Raw genomic sequence first — 18,872 nt, 5'->3', positions numbered from 1 at the left:
ACCCCCTCCTATGGCACCACCCCATGCCCACGCAAAAGATGCAACGCCTGCCCCTTCACTTCCTCTCTCCTCACCGTCCAAGGACCCAAACACTCCTTTCAAGTGAAGCAGCATTTCACTTGCATTTCCCCCAACTTAGTCTACTGCATTCGTTGCTCCCAATGCGGTCTCCTCTACATTGGAGAGACCAAACGTAAACTGGGCGACCGCTTTGCAGTACACCTGCGGTCTGTCCGCAAGAATGACCCAAACCTCCCTGTCGCTTGCCATTTCAACACTCCACCCTGCTCTCTTGCCCACATGTCTGTTCTTGGCTTGCTGCATTGTTCCAGTGAAGCCCAACGCAAACTGGAGGAACAACACCTCATCTTCCGACTAGGGACTTTACAGCCTTCCGGACTGAATATTGAATTCAACAACTTTAGGTCGTAAGCTCCCTCCCCCATCCCCACCCCCTTTCTGTTTCCCCCTTCCCCCTTTTTTTTTCCAATAAATTATAAAGATTTTCCTTTTCCCACCTATTTCCATTATATAAAAAAAAAACCCACTAGAGCTATACCTTGAGTGCCCTACCATCCATTCTTAATTAGCACATTTGTTTAGATAATATCACCAACTTTAACTTTAACACCTATGTGTTCTATTGTACTATTGTCGTTGACATCTTTTGATGATCTGCTTCTATCACTGCTTGTTTGTCCCTACAACCACACCACCCCCCCCCCCTCCACCTCTCTGTCTCTCTATCTCTCCGCCCCCCACACACACACCTTAAACCAGCTTATATTTCAACTCTTTCTTGGACTCGAACGCAAGTTCTGTCGAAGGGTCATGAGGACTCGAAACGTCAACTCTTTTCTTCTCCGCCGATGCTGCCAGACCTGCTGAGTTTTTCCAGGTAATTCTGTTTTTGTTTTGGATTTCCAGCATCTGCAGTTTTTTTGTTTTTATAGGAAGGGTCTGATGTTTTAGTAGGGATCTTTTACCCGAATCCAAGAGCGTTCCCCTTGATGCTTGGTTATTGAGAAATGGCAATGATTACAAAGAACCAGCCTCCGTCAGTGATAACACTCCAGTGAATTCTCTCTGGATTAAAGATTATAGTACCAAAAAGATTAGTATTTAGTTCCGTTAAATCCTTTGAATCGTATTTTGCATTATTACTTCAGTTTATGTTTGAATATTTATTTGAAATTTTGCTGAACCCCAGTTCTGCAGGAATGCGCTTTGTAACCATCCTGACATTCTACAAACCTTTATTCACAAGCATTTTGGGGAATCTGCATTAGTTTCCTTTTTTTAAGAAACTATGCCCAGTTGGATTTTTGTTAATCCCCAAATTGAACTAGAATCTAGATTTACAAAAATCATTGAACCATCTGACAAAGAATTCATGTGAGTTAAAATTCCATAAAGCTATTATTGTTAGCAACGGCCTGCACATGAGCTGTGCGTCTTCATTACAGACCAACCTCAAAATGTGTAGTTCTCTAGATCATGCTTAGGGTATGGTCATGCTCAATCATATTTTTGCAATTGGATCACCCAGCTGCCTAGATATCCTCAAAGCTTTGTCAAACACACTGAATTCTGTCATAAATCCAGCCGCTTATCCATTTACTGTGGAACAATGACACTTGGTAAGACTTTGAGCAACTAAAGTATAGCTTAAATGGGTAATTTAATGCATGCTCTATTTTACCGATCTCGTGGCTGTTCCTGATCTTTATAAAAGTCAGTCAGGTTAAAAGATGTAAGTTTTTGTAATAAGTGCTTCTCAGGAACCAATAGAAATCTTGTGGTGTATCAAGACAGCTTGCATTCTAAGAATAAAGACCTGAACAAGTAACTAACCTGTCTATACCCACTGTGTACAAGGAATGCCTGTATTCACACTTTGGCAACCGGCTGATAGGTACATGAAAAATCCCAAATTGATTTCTCTTCTTGGCACTCCTTATTTTTGCGGGGAATTTGACCTGTGTATCATTCTTCAAGCACATTGATCAGCAAACTTTCTGAACCACCTCATCTAGCCATTTTTATCTAGCTGCTTCATATTGCAGTAATCTAACTTAGCACAGGCAAGAATTATTGTCTTTTGGTGCCACTGTTATTTAGGGATGCTGCAAGACTTGAGATTAATTTTCATTATTGGTATTTTATGATCTCCATTTGCTTCTCTGAGTGGAGAACTAACTGAAGAGGATAAATTTCTAATGTATTTTTCACAACATTCTTTAGAAATGTCTCTGGCTTTCAGTCAGGGATGAGGTGAGAAGTAATTTTCTGCTTCTGGTAAATGTGAACAATGGGAAGCAGTATACATGTAATATGTATTGCAGATGAGTTTAAAACCACTGCAAATCTGGACATCTGAAACAAAAACATAAACTTCTTGAAGCACACAGTCAGCATCTGTGGATGGAGCAAACAAGCAAATGTTTTGGATGTGGATCAGTCTGCAAAGGATCCACATCTGAAATGTTTCTCACACCTCTATCCAGCTCTTACTTCTGAGCTTAGAAGAAGGATCTGCATCCGAAACATTGAACTGTCTATCCTTCCCACAAATACTGACTAACCTCTGTATGTTGCCATTTTTAGACCTTAGGTAGTTGATAGATTTGCAGAAACCCCTCCATAAAGGTTTCCAAAGGCATTTTCTGTTGTGACACATTCTTATTCCAGAATGCTACGGTATGCTCCCAGGGGTTTTCAGGAGGGGTTGTGAAGAACTTTTTCCATCTGTTTTCCTAATCTCCTTTTCTTTGGTCCTGTTCACTGCTGACTCCTTTCTGGAGTGCAGCTCAAGTACCTCAGCCAAATGAGCACATATTGGTCATGATACTGTGTGCCATCAGAATATTCAATTATAATAGGCGTCACAACTGAACCCAATTCCTGTCCACATGCTCGCTTCCAGCAAAGGTTACTGCTAACGATGTGAAATGGGAATCTGGATAATTATTTTCCCCTTTTAGCAGAGATGTATTATGCCCTGAATGAAATCTGCAAACCAGGAGTGGAACCTGACACCTTTTTGGTCTGTATGGCTTGGGGATAGTGACTTTATCTGGAGGTGTTTACTTGCTGTCTCCTTCATCACTGCTGTAAGAGAGCAGTATGTTTGTTTAACATAATGTAAACTTCTTTAAGAGTCAAACATTATGGACAATTGCAGTAGAGTTAAGAAATACTCACCAAAACTGTCTACTGTGATATTAATTTTGCAGGTGGACACCTTTTTCTCCTGTCAGCCTGCTCCAGTGTAATGTAATGTTTTCTTTTCTCCTAGGATCACGTCCCGCCTGTCCAGTTTGACTGGAGTAGCAGTGGCCTTACTAATCCTCTTGATGGTACGTCCCCGCGTAGAACCTCTAGCACCAGAGCTGGAGTTAAGAAACCTACCAAGTTCAGACAGACTTCTCTCTGCTGATATTTTTTAAATTTCCATTTTTCTCACTGTGGAAATCCAGGCTTTCTTTTAGCCTTGCTTTGCTGATATGTGCTAGTCATAATTACATATGCACATCTACACAAATATAAATGACAGTATGTGAGTATTAGAAGCTAACAGTGCACCCCTAAGTTTACTCACTGGCTTTTGCAATTTTAATTCTTTCCTCCTTATTATAATAACCATGCAAAACTACACAATATTAATGTGCTAAATTGTATTGCCTAAAACAGCTGATTTTATAATTGCATTAATGATCAAATAATTAAATTTTGAAGTATTATTTCCCGTTAACATCCTCATGAAAAATGTTTGCAATCTTAATGTGGGGAGCTGCAATATTTGTTCGGTTTTTAAAAGCAAGTTCTGCCCAAAGCAAAGACAGTACATTTTAGAGATGTGTATATGTGGAAAAACTCAATCACTTAACTGAACAAAGGCAAGTACAATGATACATTTCTATCATTGTGATACATTGCAAGTGATATTACATGATTCTAAATCATGTACAGTGTTAAGCTATAAAAACTTTGCAATTAACATGCAACAAAACTTGTCTCGTTCCTTGGGATACTTTCTCTCTCCTATTTTATGATCTGTGTTTTGTTTTTCAGTGCACAATTGCTCAAGCAAAGTTTTATTAAGTTTTCTGTAACAAATGGAATTAGACCGCTAAACAATTTGCTCAGTGTTGATTGCTTTTGAATGTTGCATGATACCCAATGTCAGTAATCTAACACACTTAAACTTAACTAACTTAAGTTCCCCTGATATTGGCAATACCACATCATGCATTGGCATTTTTAACCCTTTGAATACTGAATTTCGTAGGTTGTCCACTGCCAATTATATGACAAATGGCATTTTATAAATTCAAAAGTATTATGTAACTGTGTAGGCTTGTGAAATCTTGAAATAGTAAATTATTGGAATTAAGTTAAAGAATGATTTTATTAAATCTTCCTGCAGTATTCCAAGGGTTAATCAGGTGGGTTAGATCAAAGCCCTGCCCCACAAATTCCTTATCTATAAGTAGTAGGAAAAGCCTGGGTCAGCCTCTGTTGTCTTGGTGTCCATTAACTACTCCAGTCAAATCTCCCTGCTTGCTTTTACAGTTGATCCTTTGTATACTTATAACTTGTTTGTCGGGCTTTTCTAAGTGCAAAGTAGAAAATAATTTTCCTTAAAACTCTTTGTGTCAGCTATCTCATTAATAAAAGTGCAATCCTTCTTTATTTTTAACAGCAAAGTTAAGTGCACTGTGTTACCTGTGTATTGTGACTAATACTGATTGTAAAGCTGGTTGACTTGTCAACTTACTTAGATATTGGCTAACTAGTCCTAAAACTATTTTGAATGCTTATGTTTATAGTATATGGTAATGATAACTTGTATGTTGAAGTTTGTGTCTTGCCCCTTTCTCACACATCAACCCCTTTCCGTCTGCCTTACCCTCTGTATGACTGCCTACCAACATGGTTACTCAATCTCAAGCTAACGGAGGTTCTGCTATTCTGAACCTCGATTTCTTTGGGCTCGTGGATGACAGTAGCTCTAGCAACAGTAGCATGATTCCAGGTCAGCAGAATGTCTTAACTGCAACCTGTTATATTTCTAACACTATGATCACATGATTCTCTTCCCACGAACAAAACCATGTTCATCCAATTGACATCAGAACCTTCTTATTTGAGGCAACAATGTCTTTCATTCAAGCGAAAAAGTTGAATGTTTTAAAGTGCTGCTGGTTTTCAAATCAGAAACCTGCACAATACTTTTGTTGGGCATTTTATCTAAAAGAAGGGTATTTAACACTTTTGTCTGTTATGTTTGTGTATGTTCCAATATTCTCACCCAGCTAAAGTTCAGTGACTCTGGGAATGTATTTCATATGAGACTAGTGAAATTGGATAAACTTGGCTTTCTTTCAGATTCTGGTTTCCTTTGTTGTTGGGATATGGATGGCGCTGGCTGGGTCACATTTATTGCACGTCACGAGTTTTCCCGGTGGGCTTTCTCCTTGAACTGCTTGTGGTGACGGGCTCCTACAATGGTGTTAGATAGGAAATTCCAGGCTACTGATCAAGCAACTGTGAAGGATTGGGGACACCTGTCCAAGTTAGGATTGTGTATTACTTGGAGGGCAGCTCGGGAGGTGATGGTCTTGTGGCATTGTTGCTCTTGTCTCATCCTCTTTGCAGGTGCAGGTTCCTGGAGAGGGAGTCACTGCCAAGGTAACCTTGGTGAGTTGCTGCAGTGCATCCTGTAGAATGTGCAAACTGCAGCCACAGTGCGCTGGTGGTGGTGAAGAGTGAATGTTGTACAGTGGCAAGGCCAACTATCAAGCCACCTATTCTGTTCTGGATGCTGATCAGCTTCTTGAGTTGCTCCAAGTGAGTAGTGAGTGTTTCATTATACTCCTCACTTGAGCCTTGTCGGTGATGGAGAGGCTTTGAGGGGTCAGGTGTTGAGCCACTCATTGTGCATGACTCAATTGTTGCCTTTTCTTGTAACCGCATCGATTTATTTCAGGCTCTGGTTACTGGCGACCTGCCAAGATGTTGGTGGTGATATTTAAAGTTAAAGATGAGCTGTTTGGGCTTTCTCTTATCACGATACTCATTGTCCAGTGACAGTGGCGTGAATATTATCTGTCTCTGATTAATCCAAGCCTCCTGACTCCCCAGAGCCTATCCACCATCTACAAGGCACAAGCCAGAAGTGTGATGGAATACTCTCCACTTGCCTGGATGAGTGCAGCTCCCACAACAATCGAGAAGCTTGACACCATCCAGGACAAAGCAACCCACTTGACTGGCATCACATCCACAAACATTCACTCTCTCCACCATCGGTGCACAGTGGCAGCAGTCTGTATCATCTACAAGATGCACTGCAGGAACTCACCAAGGCTCCTTAATACCTTCCAAACCCATGACTTCTACCACCTAGAAGGACAGGGGAAGCAGATGCATGGTAATACCACCATCTCGAAGTTCCCCTCCAAATCACTCACCATCCTGAATTGGAAATATATCGCCATTCCTTCACTGTCACTGGGTCAGAATTCTGGAACTCCCTCCCTAACAGCACTGTGGATGTACCTACACCACATGGACTGCAGTAGTTCAAGAAGGCAGCTCACCAGCACCTTTTTGAGGGCAATTAGGGATGGGCAATAAATGCTGGTCCAGCCAGCGACACCCACATCCCATGAAAGAACTTTTTAAAAAGCCCCGATACTATTCCAAGTCCTGTTGTTGAGTTGCTCCATTGTCAGGGGAGTTGTGAATGGAGCTGAACAGAGGAATTGTCACCAAACAGCCCTACTAACTTTACGACCATGAGATTTTCATCAATGAGTAGCTGAAGATGAGTGATCTCAGGATGTTTTCCTGAGCAACTCCTGCAGAGAGGTCCTGGGTTTGTGAATGGTCTTTGACAACCACCTTTCTTTGTGTCAAGTATGACTCAATACCTGGAGGGTTTCTCTTTGAGTCCCGGTTCAACAGCTTTGCTGTGTCCCCTTGATGTCCTATCAAGTCAAATATTTTCTTAATATTGAGGCAGTGACTCTCATTTGTCTGGATCAAGCGTGAGGCAAGGTCTGCAACCAAGTGCTTTTGGTGGATCTTATACTGTGAATTGAGTAGGTTTCCCTTGATGCCAATGTTAATGACTCCTCCTGTCACTTGACTGATGTTTGGGAAGGGGCCAATGGGATGATAATCAGCTGGAAAGAATTATTGTGTTCTTTTGGATAGGTCATATCTGGCAATCTTTCACATTGTCACTTAGGTGCTATTTTCATAACTACTTCAGCGACTTGTCTAGTACACAGGTCTACAGCATGTTGCCAGTGCCAGTAACTTTTGCTGTGTCCAGTATACTGAACACCTTAGAAAACGGCTAATTACAGCAGGAGGCCAAATAGGATCATACACTTGGTGATTTTGGCTGGATGCCTGGAAACACTAGTCTTGTCCTTTTGTACTCGTGCTGATTTGAAGATGGGGATGGGGTTGTCGGCATTATTCGACACTGGATATTGTGGGACTACAGAGCATTTCTCTATCCCATTCTTTATGGGACCACATAACTCGTTTCTATAAGCTGCTTTTGTGTTTGGCATGTGGGTAGTCCTTTGTAATAATTTGACTAGGTTCTTACAAGGAGTTGCTCCTGGTAGAGTTTTCTACACTTTGCATTGAACACATGGTCTCTCCTTTCCTGTCATCTTAAATCACAGCTATTACTATTTGTGAGCTTTTATTTATCATCTTCCACTCTACTACCAAGAAGTCCACATGAGAATTGGTTTCCTTTCAAGAGTATGCACATTCCCTTTGGGATGTGTCTAGTCCCTTTAATTAATGTATTTTGTAATTTTGACTGATAAAAGTTTTTGCTCTGTTTTCCCCCTGCCCCCACCCAACCTTGTCTTTTGAGATGCTGTGTGCAGCAACATTGTTCCCATATTCTTTAAGAAAAACTGATAGCACACATTCTTTTGTCCACCTTTGGTATCTTGGAATTTCAACGCTTAGTGGTTTCATGGGAAGTCATGTGTCGCACCTCTCTATTTGCCATAACTTACAAATTTTATGTGGTTCCGCTTGCATGTAATAGTTTTCTTTTTAAAACCTTCGCACTAGTGGCTTTATCTTTAGATATATAGTCCCCACTGATTATGATGGGTGCGTTTGTGCAACTGCGATTTTCCTGCTATAAATAATGGCTGGTAAAGCAGCAGTGTTAATAAAATTAAAAATCATTGCCCTTTGAACTAAAATTATTTCCAAGTTATATTCTAGTACTGTTATGCCAGGCATTTATTAATGTCAATTCTGCCAGAAATTACAAGAAAATCAATTGACGTTTTCTACCACTGCAACACTGTCTTGCTTAAATACATCTAAAGGAAGAAGTGCATTTATATAGTACCTCGCTATGTTAGTGGAATATCTCTGCTTCACATTTGTTTAAGTAAAAGCACATATTTGGAAATTTTCAGAATTGGAAACCTACTGGAAGTGAGCTCTGCCTCAATAAGTCTCCAATTACATTCAGTGCACCTGAGGTGTATGAGATGTGAACTAGTGAGTAAGCACAGCTATCTGACATTGTCATTAATGCAAATGGTAAATGATATAAACAACCATCTCTTTAAAGCATTTCAAGTGATGGAGACTGTACTTCAAAGAAAGAGCTGCTTCTCGCGCTGTGCTTTAGTGCTTGGCATGCAGCTTTTAATTCGATGCCTGTGGCAGTTTATCATCACTTCTTTAGGGCTGTAACAAAGCAGGGTCTCGAAGCTGTTTAATTGTTCCACAACAGTAAAGGTTTTAACTTCAGAGAACACTTCTGAATCCAGGTGATTACCTTTCGAGAGTTGGAGGCGAGGAGGGTGATCAATGTCGAGGGAAATAATCCTGGGTCTGGATCACTCTTAACCAGGTGTAAACTGGGGTGGAGGGGTGGTCAGAAGCTGAGGCTTCAACTCTGAGGCCCTGCAGAAAGGGGGAAAATCACCTTAAAAGCTTGGTTACAGCACTAGTTGGTGGTCATAATATTCTGTAAACATCTGTGAGAGGGAGATTTGTGAGATCTGTAACGAAATATGTGTTGAAGTGCATTTGGATGCTTCAAAGCAATTGACAGTGACATCATTTTTAAAATTCAACATTCCTTCATAAATCCAGATGAAACGCTCCTTCAGAGAGCCAGCACGGACATGATGGGCCAAACGGGCTCCTTCTGTGGAATAATTTTAATCGAATCATAGAATGCTTACAGCATAGAAGGAGGCCATTTGGCTTGTCATGCCTGTGTTGGCCCTCTGAAGGAGTCTATATCAATTATAAAGCAAAAGAAAAGGTACTCAAAAGTTTAGTTCTTGCTCCGTGTGTTTTAGTTAACAGGCCTCTCAATGCATAGTACCTGCTGACTGTAAGTTACCTTGCTAAATAAATGCAACGTCTGCAACAGGTGAATGAAAGCATTCACTCAATATTCAACACTTTCCTTCATTGTTGTAATTACAGAATATCTAGTGACTGGATCTAGATATTTACTTTAAAAGTTGGTTGTGACTTGGATTTTTCTATCTGGGCATGAATGAATGGCAAAGTCAATATACCTCAACTAATTATCATTAACATTTCACTGTGTGGTGTGCTGGGGTGGGGAGGTTCTCAGATTGATACTAAAACACTCTGTTTTGTGTTCTGTTTCAGTCCCAATTCCTACTCCAATATAAAATAAGTTTAGTACATCTACTACTAACCACCTTAAAATGTGACTTTTTAAACTAAGGTAGATACATCTGTAATAAATCGTTTTTCTTGGTGTTGTAAATACTAATTGTAAATCTACCAGTCACAGACATACTGCCTACTGTACAACACTGCAGGCCAGAGTTTCAGTATCTCTCTAGTGCTAATCACTCCTCCTGGGTGATGTAAGAACCGCCAGTAGTCCTGCTAACAATCCCTCATTCGTTTTGGATCTATACCAAAAATGCTGCTGGAATTGTCTAGTTTGGTTACAATCCAGGTAAGAAAACTATATGGAAGGTGAAAATCCCAGTAACTTTTTTTTAAATTGAGGTGGTAATTTCAATATTCCTAGTCAGTTTTTAAAGCATTTCTGCATATGGTTTGCCAAGGTTTACTGAGAAATTATTGAAGGTAACAGTGAAATAAATCTGTAATCAAAATATTGCGCAAAGATTTTGCTAATTTAAAAGAAAGGTGTTAATTCAAAGGAGCAATCTAAACCGCATGATCCTCCCTTTTAAAATCAAACTGTTGCAAAAGAAAATGTTTTATGTTGCTTTTTTTCTTTAAACATTATTTCCGATAAAATATAGTGAGTTATCATAGGGGTAGTATTTTGGAGAATTTACTAAACTTTGACCCATGAAAGGGAGATAAGTGCATAGTAGTTGACACCATCATGACCAGTAACTCATGATCACAGAAGCACACTCATACTGAAATAAAGCTATTGCAAGATAAAAAGAAATTAAGTTTTTTTTTAAGTCGTTGAGAATTAACCAACTAAGGTTGGGCATTACAGAATAGAATTATAGAGTCATAGAGTTATACAGCACAAAAACAGGCCTTTCAGTCCATCGTGTCCATGCTGGCCATCAAGCACCTATCCATTCTAATCCCATTTTCCAGCACTTGGCCCATAGACCTGTAGGCTATCGTGCTTCAATTATATTATTACTTTACAGCTAAACTAATTTAGCTTTTGCCATAGCACAGAAACATTATTTAATCTGTAACCCAGCTGGTGCCTTTCGCATTCAGATTCTCAAAAGTGAGCGATGGCCACACAAACTATATTGGTATTGAGAAAGGGCAGTCCACCTTTCTCTCCATTTCCAAAATTAGGAACTGGCATTTTATGTCTCTACTACTTCAAATACCACAAATGCCCTTGGAACCTGCGCTTCAATTAGAGTTTGCAAATGAGATGCTTTGGTTATTTTGGAAATAATACAATGGCTGCACCATGCCACCATTGAAAATCCCTTCAAATAAGAAATAGCAGCAGGCATAAGCAATTTCCCCCACCACCACACATGCCTGCTGTGCCATTTTAACATGATTGTGGCTGATTTTCTACTTCAACTCAACTTTCCAACCCAATGCTAATCCAAGATTTGTTTCAGAACCCTGACTGTAGTTTCTTCCTGTAGCTTTCTGAAACATTATTGTATTCAGCATATTTAATAGTGTTACTTACTTTCCTACTGGGATTCATTAAATGCAAAACAAAAAAAAATCCTAAAACTGTTCTTCCAGCTGTTGACATTTTAATTAAGGAATTGTATTGGGTGTGTTTACTGGACCTCAGTGCTAGTCCAGGTCAAATGGTCTGAGAGGTTGAATTCCATTTTTTCAAAAGATTTGGCAATTAAATAGCTTGCTCAGCAAAAGTAAAAATGATGCTGTCATTTATTGTAAAAATCCAACTGATTCACTAATATCTTTCAGACAAGGGAACCTGCTGTTCTTACCTAGTTTGGACTTTTATATGACTTTAGTCCCACGCCAATGTGGTTGATTCTTAATTGTCTTCTGAACTGATTTACCAAGCTTCTCTGCTGTAGTGCAACTTCAGGACAATTAGGATGGGTCAATGAATGCAAGTGAAACCACATTCGATGATTGAATTTTTAAAAAGATGTTGCATTCCCTCTACCTAGTCTTGTCGTGTAATTGAAAACTGACTTTTTAATTTGATGTGGGACTACCATTGATCAATGCTGCCTGTCTAGCTATGTCAGTTGTGTAACAGCTCGAAGAGGAAGTTTAAATACTAATAGCTGCTTATATATTTGAGCACAGTTATGAACATTATTGTCTTTAAGTTATTCTGTTGTTCTATTGGAATTTATGACAATGTCACACTGCAGATAACAAGCTCAACTGCTGTGGGTTAGCAATGCTGAATTGTTCCACTGATGCTGTGCTGTATTGCTACACCTATGCATCAGAGCTCCACCCAACAGTATTCAAATGCCATTTAATAGCCTAATGTTGACAGTCAGGCCAGTCAGCTATTTGCTAACATCAAACCACTTTTAAAAATTTACAGGAGGTCCAGTGGATTGCCTGGGAACTTTTCAAAAGTGTACTTTGCTAATGAAAAACTGGGGCATTATATTGTGTCACCTAAATTTGATGTGCTTTCAGATCTAAATTTAATACTAAGTTATGCTTAACTAGTTTAGCTAAATGGAACACAGCACATTCTAGATATATAAGGAATTAAATTAAAACCTAGTAGCTACACAGCATTCCATGTTAATGGACTGATACTCATACTGCAGTTATGTTGTACCCATGCAGCTAATTAGAAGCAGCTGCAAGCTTTTGGAGGAGCATATTTAAGCTTTTTCTGCCTGAACTTAACTTGGCATATTAGGTTGTTGCAATTCAATGCCACTTTCGCTCCCTGATTTTGGGTGTTGTAGCAAATTTATCTATCATCATCTAGCCTTTGCTGTAATCTAAAAATTCTACAGTTTGTAGCTGATCGTGATGCTCCGCTTCTGCAGTGCTGATTTTGGCCTTTTCATGGCCTGATTTGTTCAATAATCTTGCAGCACAACTGTTATTAAACCAACGCTGTGCCCAATATTTACCTGCTTGAGCTGCTTTACAGAGACTGGCAGTTTTTGTTTGGCCTAAATTTTGCATCTCTTGACAACTTCTTACTTGGCCATTTAACTCTGTTACACAGTCAAACATTGTAACCTATTGTTTTCAAGGTGCTAGCAAAAGTTGGGTGCTATAGCACCTTCCGATTATGTTTGCAGAGAAGGAACACATTGCCACGTCAATGGGTTCATGTTTGGCAATTTGAAAGCAGTAACTTTAATTATCTGCTCTCTGGGTTAGTGAATTCCAAAGATTAATGACTGTCTGAGAGAAATTCCTCCTCATCTCTGTCTTAAATGGGAGACCCCTTTGAAACTGTAACCCCCCTGGTCTAAATTCCTCCTTGAGGGTAAACATCTTTTCAGCATCTGCTCTGTCAAGCTGCCTCAGAATCTAATGTTTCAATAAGATCTCTCAATTTTCTAAACTCTCATGAGAACAAGCCTCCTCAGCCTTTCCTCATAAAGAATCCCCTTCATCTCTGGAATCAATCTAGTCTCTGAACTGGCTCCAAAACCACCATATCCCTCCTTAAATACCCAGTATTTTGGACGTGGTCTCACCAATGCCAGTACAGTTGAAGCAAGATTTCCCTACCTTCATACTCATTTCCCCTTGCAATCAAGGTCAACATTCCATTTGTGTTCCTAATTCATTGCTATACCTGGGTGCTGACTTTTTGTGATTCAAATGTGAATTTGGTAGCTCTTTTGAACGTGTGGTAATTTTAGGTCTTGGGTAAACTAGTTCATGAAGAAAATGAATCATAATTATAATTTTTATATATTATAAATTTACTGTAGGGTATTCGTTTGTGTTAATGCAGGAGAGAGGTTAGGGAACGATAAATTATGAAAACACAGGAAGTAGTGAAACTTTTGAATTGCACAGATCTAATTTGGCTCCTTATATGTTAATGGCAAAAACTTGCAAGCATATGTCACAAAGGTAAAATGCACATTTGGAAATGTTTTGCCTTCAGTGTAAAAGTTTAAACTTATCTTTATTGCACCTCTACTTCAAGGTACAGAGGCATTCCTGCCAACACTCTGCCGCCTTGCTTGCTGTAGATTGGGGATAAAATCTGGCACTGTTTGGATCCTCGTATGACTCTGTACAATATCAACTGATGCCTCCACTCAATATGGAGTTAAAAGAATCTGCTGAAACATAGATTGCACAATTTGTTTTTTAACTGGAAGCCTGCTATTTGGATTCTTAAATGATGGATGTGTCCATGTACTCCAATAACATTTTGGCTATTTTTAAAAAGCATCTCTGCAACTTTGCCAGTAACTGTCCTCTTGCTTATGTTTCCCATTTAGAATTTAGTCTAAACTATTTTTTTTGTCAGATTCACATTTTTGTCTAGTTAGCTACTTTGACTTAATGAAGTTGAAACCTTACTTGTGCTCTGAGATTTATTGTGAAATTATTTGCACCCATGGAAGTTGCAGACTTTTAGATATCCAAAGAAATGATTAATGAAAGCATTTTGTGGTTTAGTGCATTTGTCAATCTGTGCCTATGAATTCCCAGAAAAATAGATTTTGCAGTATTTTGACAAGTTATTTTGAAACATCTTGAATCTGTAGGTTTTAAACATTAAGAACTGTTTCTTGGCTTTCTGTACATAGCACAAAACATATCTGTAAATGGGCTCACTTTGACCTGCTTGTTGGACTATTTCCAGTTTGTTGCCAATATTGGCATTCATTTATTGAATAATGTAGGCCTGGACATTTTTAATAGGTTCTAAACTTCTATTTCCTAGGTATTTGCCATAGTTTTATTGTTTGATTTTTTTTTTTGGTCTTTCTATGTCCTTTCCAAGTCAGTAAGATGGGCTGAAATTTGACACATTTCATGTGAGAAATTGTGGCCTGTGCATTGCTGTTTCTACAATTTAATTTCTTCAAGTTAATCTGACGAAATAATTCTGGCTTCTCCATAACACTCATTTTCCTACACAGTTTACCACTTTGCATTCTTCCTGATTTACTATTCTAAACTTAGATGATCCATTTACTGAGATTATAATTTTGCTCTTGCTGACAGCAATAGTTTTAACCACCTGTAGTTATGATTAATCACACAACACAAATCTATAGAGGTAAATTTTATCCAGTGTTTTTATTTCTCTGTTCATCCCAGCATCAAGAATTTGGGAAAATGGGAATAACTCCTCGATTTTAAATCATTTTGTAAATACCTGTTGTGAGAGATGATATAGAATGTGAAGTTTTGGGGCAACCATCTTGCAATTATTTAAAGAAACAGAATTTATGTGGACGAGAGATATGAAAACACTTTGATTTTGAGAGATTCCTTTAAAATTTAGAACCCCTCATCTTTCATTGTCCAAAAATGTGCCACTTTTTATAGAGTCTGTTTGATGTCATGCACAGCAAAATGTCATCACTTTAAACTCTTGGTGAAGACTTGATTAGTGCTGTAGGAGGCTTCAGCTAGGTTATGTTACAGCCAGCACAAGATGGATTGAAACTTGCTGTCAATTCTTGATTTTATATAAATATTTCAGATGTTTACAGAAATTTGAACCCTGGGCTTCTAGCTATATTTGCAGCTATGTAGCTGAGCTCTATGCGTCTGACGTAGGACTGGCCTGATTCTGTTCCATCATCTCTATAGGTGTTGACCCAGAACTGTATGAATTGACCACATCTAAACTGGAAGACTCTGGTACAGTCAATCGAATGACTGATGCATTTGCTCGCCTCATGTCGACAGCAGAGAAGACCAGCACATCCACCAGGTAAGGAATCCAATCCTTTGAAATCCTATCTAGCAGGTTTACCTTGAGCGGTAGTTTATACACCTGAGTATCTGTTGGGTAGCTCATTAAAAATTAAATATGCTTTCATATTAATGTTTAATGTACAAATCTACGTGATGTTACCTAACTTATTAGAACCTGGAGAGTGAATTGCTAATGCAAAGTGGTTCTCAAGTGTGATTCTGTTTATTTTATGTCTGGACATGATCTTGTTTGTGAATAGCTGAAATAAGCATTGATCTGAATGTAAATTTATTTTGACGTAGATTCCATGTTGATGCTAAGATGGCCATGCATTGAAAATGTATTAGGTGAAAGATGATCCCACTGAAATCCAATCCTGAGACAAATTAATTTCTAGTATTTGTAGCTCCTCTGTGGATAGTGACTATTTATTCCCCTCTGTCTTTTCCACCTATAGTCCTGTCTCCAACTTGCTTTTTCTTCCTGACCTGCTACACTAACAATGTTGTCACCAAACTCCATGCCACCTGCCTTGGATATTTTGGTTTGAATCCCTTCAGTCAGGTTTCTGTTTCTTCATTTCATCTATCACATCAAAAATAAACAGTAATGTTCTATGTGACTGTGCATTGCCCATTTTCTTTGTCCTTGACTCTCTCCCTGATTTTAAACATTATTGAACGCACAATCTCCCTGCTCCACCTCCCCTTTAATTTCCATGACTCTGCCCTCTCATGGTTCCATTAAAACACGTCAGGTTCCACAGATACGCTGACAATGTCCAGCACTGCCACATCATCACACCTCTCGATCCCTCCACAGCCCCTTATTTGTCATGCTACTTGTCAGACATCCAGCCCTGGATGAGCAGAAATTTTCTCCAATTTAATACAGGGAAGACTGAAACCATTGTGTTTTTATTATTACTTCATGAGATGAGTGTCACTGGCTAGACCAGCATTTATTGCCCATCCCTAATTGCCCTTGAGAAGGTGGTGGTGAGCTGCCTTCTTGAACCACTGCAGCCCATGTGGTGTAGGTACGTCCTCAGTGCTGTTAGGGAGGGTGTTCCAGGATTTTGACCCAGTGACAGTGAAGGAACGGATATTTCCACATCCGGATGGTGTGTGGCTTGGAGGAGAACTTGCAGGTGGCGGTGTTGCCATGCACCTGCTGCCTTGATCTTCTAAGTGATAGAGGTCATGGGTTTGGGAGGTGCTGTCGGAAGAGGCGTGGTGAATTGCTGCAGTGCATTGTGTAGATGGTACACACTGCTGCTATGGTGCGTTGCTGCTGAAGGGTGTGAATGTTGAAGGTGGTGGATGGGGTGCTGATCAAGCGGGCTGCTTTGTCCTGAATAGTGTCAAGCTTCTTGAGTGTTGTTGGAACTGCTCTCGTCCAGGCAAGTGGGGAGTATTCCATTACACTCCTGACTTGCCCTTTGTAGACGGTGGACAGGTTTCGGGAGTCAGGAGGTGAGTTACTCCTGACCCAATCTCCTCTTCATCACCAAGGCTACCTTTTTCCACCACTGTAACATCCTCTGTCTTTGCCCCTGTTACACCTCGGCTGAAACCCTTATCCATGCCTTTGTTACCTCTAGACTTGATTATTACAATGCTTTCCTAATCAACTCCCATTTTCCACCCACTGTAAACTTGAGCTCATCCAAAATTTTACCACCTCTGTCCTGGCTCTCAGCAAGTTCCTTCCATCAGTCAGCCCTGTGCTCGCTGACTTGGTGAATTCCAATCCGTCAACACTTGATTTTAAGATTCTTACCCTACTTTTCAAATCCTTCCTTGGTCTCACCCTTCTCTTTCTCTGTAACCTCCTCCAATATTCTGAGATGTCTGCACTTATCCAATCCTGGCCTCTTGAGCATCCCTGATTTTAATCATTCTGCCATTGGTTGTACCTTCAGCTGTCTGAGTCTTTAAGTTCTGGAATTCTGCCACGAGATCTTTATGCCTCTCTGCCTCTCTCTTCTCCTTGAAGGTGCTCCTTTAAACCTACCTCTTTGACTGAGCTTTTGGTCACCTGTCATAATGTGGCTCAGTATCAGGTTTTGTTTCATAGCCACTCCTGTGAATTGCTTTGGGACTTCAAACAAACTTGCGTCTGTTTAAATCACACCTTTAAAGCCTTGAGGCCTTTAGAAGGTGCTAACCTTTTAATGTTCATTTATAATTAACTATGATAACTTGAATATTTGACTTTTGGGTGATTTATTAAAAATCAGATTAAATGTGTAATTTCTCGTAATTCTTGCATTAACACTTCAAATTTAAATTGGAAAATAATTGTTATTTTTTTCTTAGGAAACCAAAAAAGGAAGAAGTTCTTAGTAAGGAAGCTGCCACAGTAATAGGAAGCCTTCCAGACTTGTCGTTCATGCATGCCAAAGTGCTGATGTTTCCAACCACATTAACACCTTTGGTAAGCTCCCACGAAAAGGCAGACTGAGCACTGGATCATAGTTTTATTTTCTGAACATTTTAAAATCAAAAGTATTTTGGCTTTCTCAAAATAAAATAAAACTAATCAGTCATTCAGATGATTTGTTAGTCAGTCCTGGAGAGTTCTACAGTCGATACGATGGTGTTGTATATTTATTTATACTGAAGTGATTTAAGTGTTTATATTAGAAAAATCTGTAAATATCAGGTGGAAGGTTTATTTTGCAAATTAGTTTTTCTTTCTGTTGCTGTGTTGGGTTGAATAAATTTGTTTTGTCAGCTAATCTGACAGGGACCGTCATAAAACATTTTGAAACTGGTATGACCGTATTCAGATTCTGACTAACAAAACCCTGGTGAATTGTTTAATGTTGGGTTTTGTTACTAGTTCTGATGCAAATGAGAACAGATTTTTTTTGGGTATTTCCAAGCCTATTTGATAAAAGGGCAAAGGTTATAGGCATTTTTGGCACTGCGATTTGCCACATTTCATCAACCAGTGGTGCGTCTAGTATAGCACTGGCTCAAAATCGAGGTGACGCAGTTATCATTAAAGTCATTACTGAGATGAAAATGTGATGCTTATTTAGGAAACCACTATCTAATAACAGCATAGGCATCAGCTGAGCTCATCTGTGAATGAGACGCTGCATCTCAGAAGCCTGAGCTTTACTGGGGGGGAGGGGGAAACGAGGGACCAATATCTAGTTGTCTTATTCAGACCCTTGAGGTGAGCCTGATCTTTCACTCATTATTTCTGCTTTATTTTGCCACTAATACGATTATTGAGGATTTTGCACAGTGTAAAGATAAGGTGGACATAATAGTTTGCAGTGATTTGGGCTGTATGTACAGTAATTATGGATTGTAAATGTTGGTGAAATTCCTATGGAAAATCTCTGATACAAAGAAGAACCTACATAGGTTGATGTGCATGTCCAGGTTCTTTTATAACTGTAGTATGTAAATTTACTTTTAGAATACACAGAAAATAAAGAGAGATGATTTGAAAA

At 39.3% G+C, this 18,872-nt stretch overlaps 1 protein-coding gene across 1 annotated transcript in view; it reads left to right on the top strand.

Annotated features, from left to right (window-relative positions):
* LOC121273421 (aftiphilin-like) overlaps positions 1-18,872 on the top strand; it is a 66,673-nt gene extending 47,801 nt beyond the window's left edge. The window contains exons 7-9 of the mRNA XM_041180604.1: positions 3,299-3,359; positions 15,292-15,415; positions 17,722-18,872. Of these exons, the coding sequence (XP_041036538.1) occupies positions 3,299-3,359; positions 15,292-15,415; positions 17,722-17,866 (330 nt within the window). The 3' untranslated portion in view covers positions 17,867-18,872. The remainder of the gene's footprint in view (positions 1-3,298; positions 3,360-15,291; positions 15,416-17,721) is intronic.

The sequence above is a fragment of the Carcharodon carcharias genome, chromosome 2, assembly GCF_017639515.1.
Source record: "Carcharodon carcharias isolate sCarCar2 chromosome 2, sCarCar2.pri, whole genome shotgun sequence".
In the NCBI taxonomy this organism is placed as follows: Eukaryota; Metazoa; Chordata; class Chondrichthyes; order Lamniformes; family Lamnidae; genus Carcharodon; species Carcharodon carcharias.
Note: the sequence above shows the minus strand (reverse complement) of the source record. Positions and strands in the feature narration are given on the sequence as shown.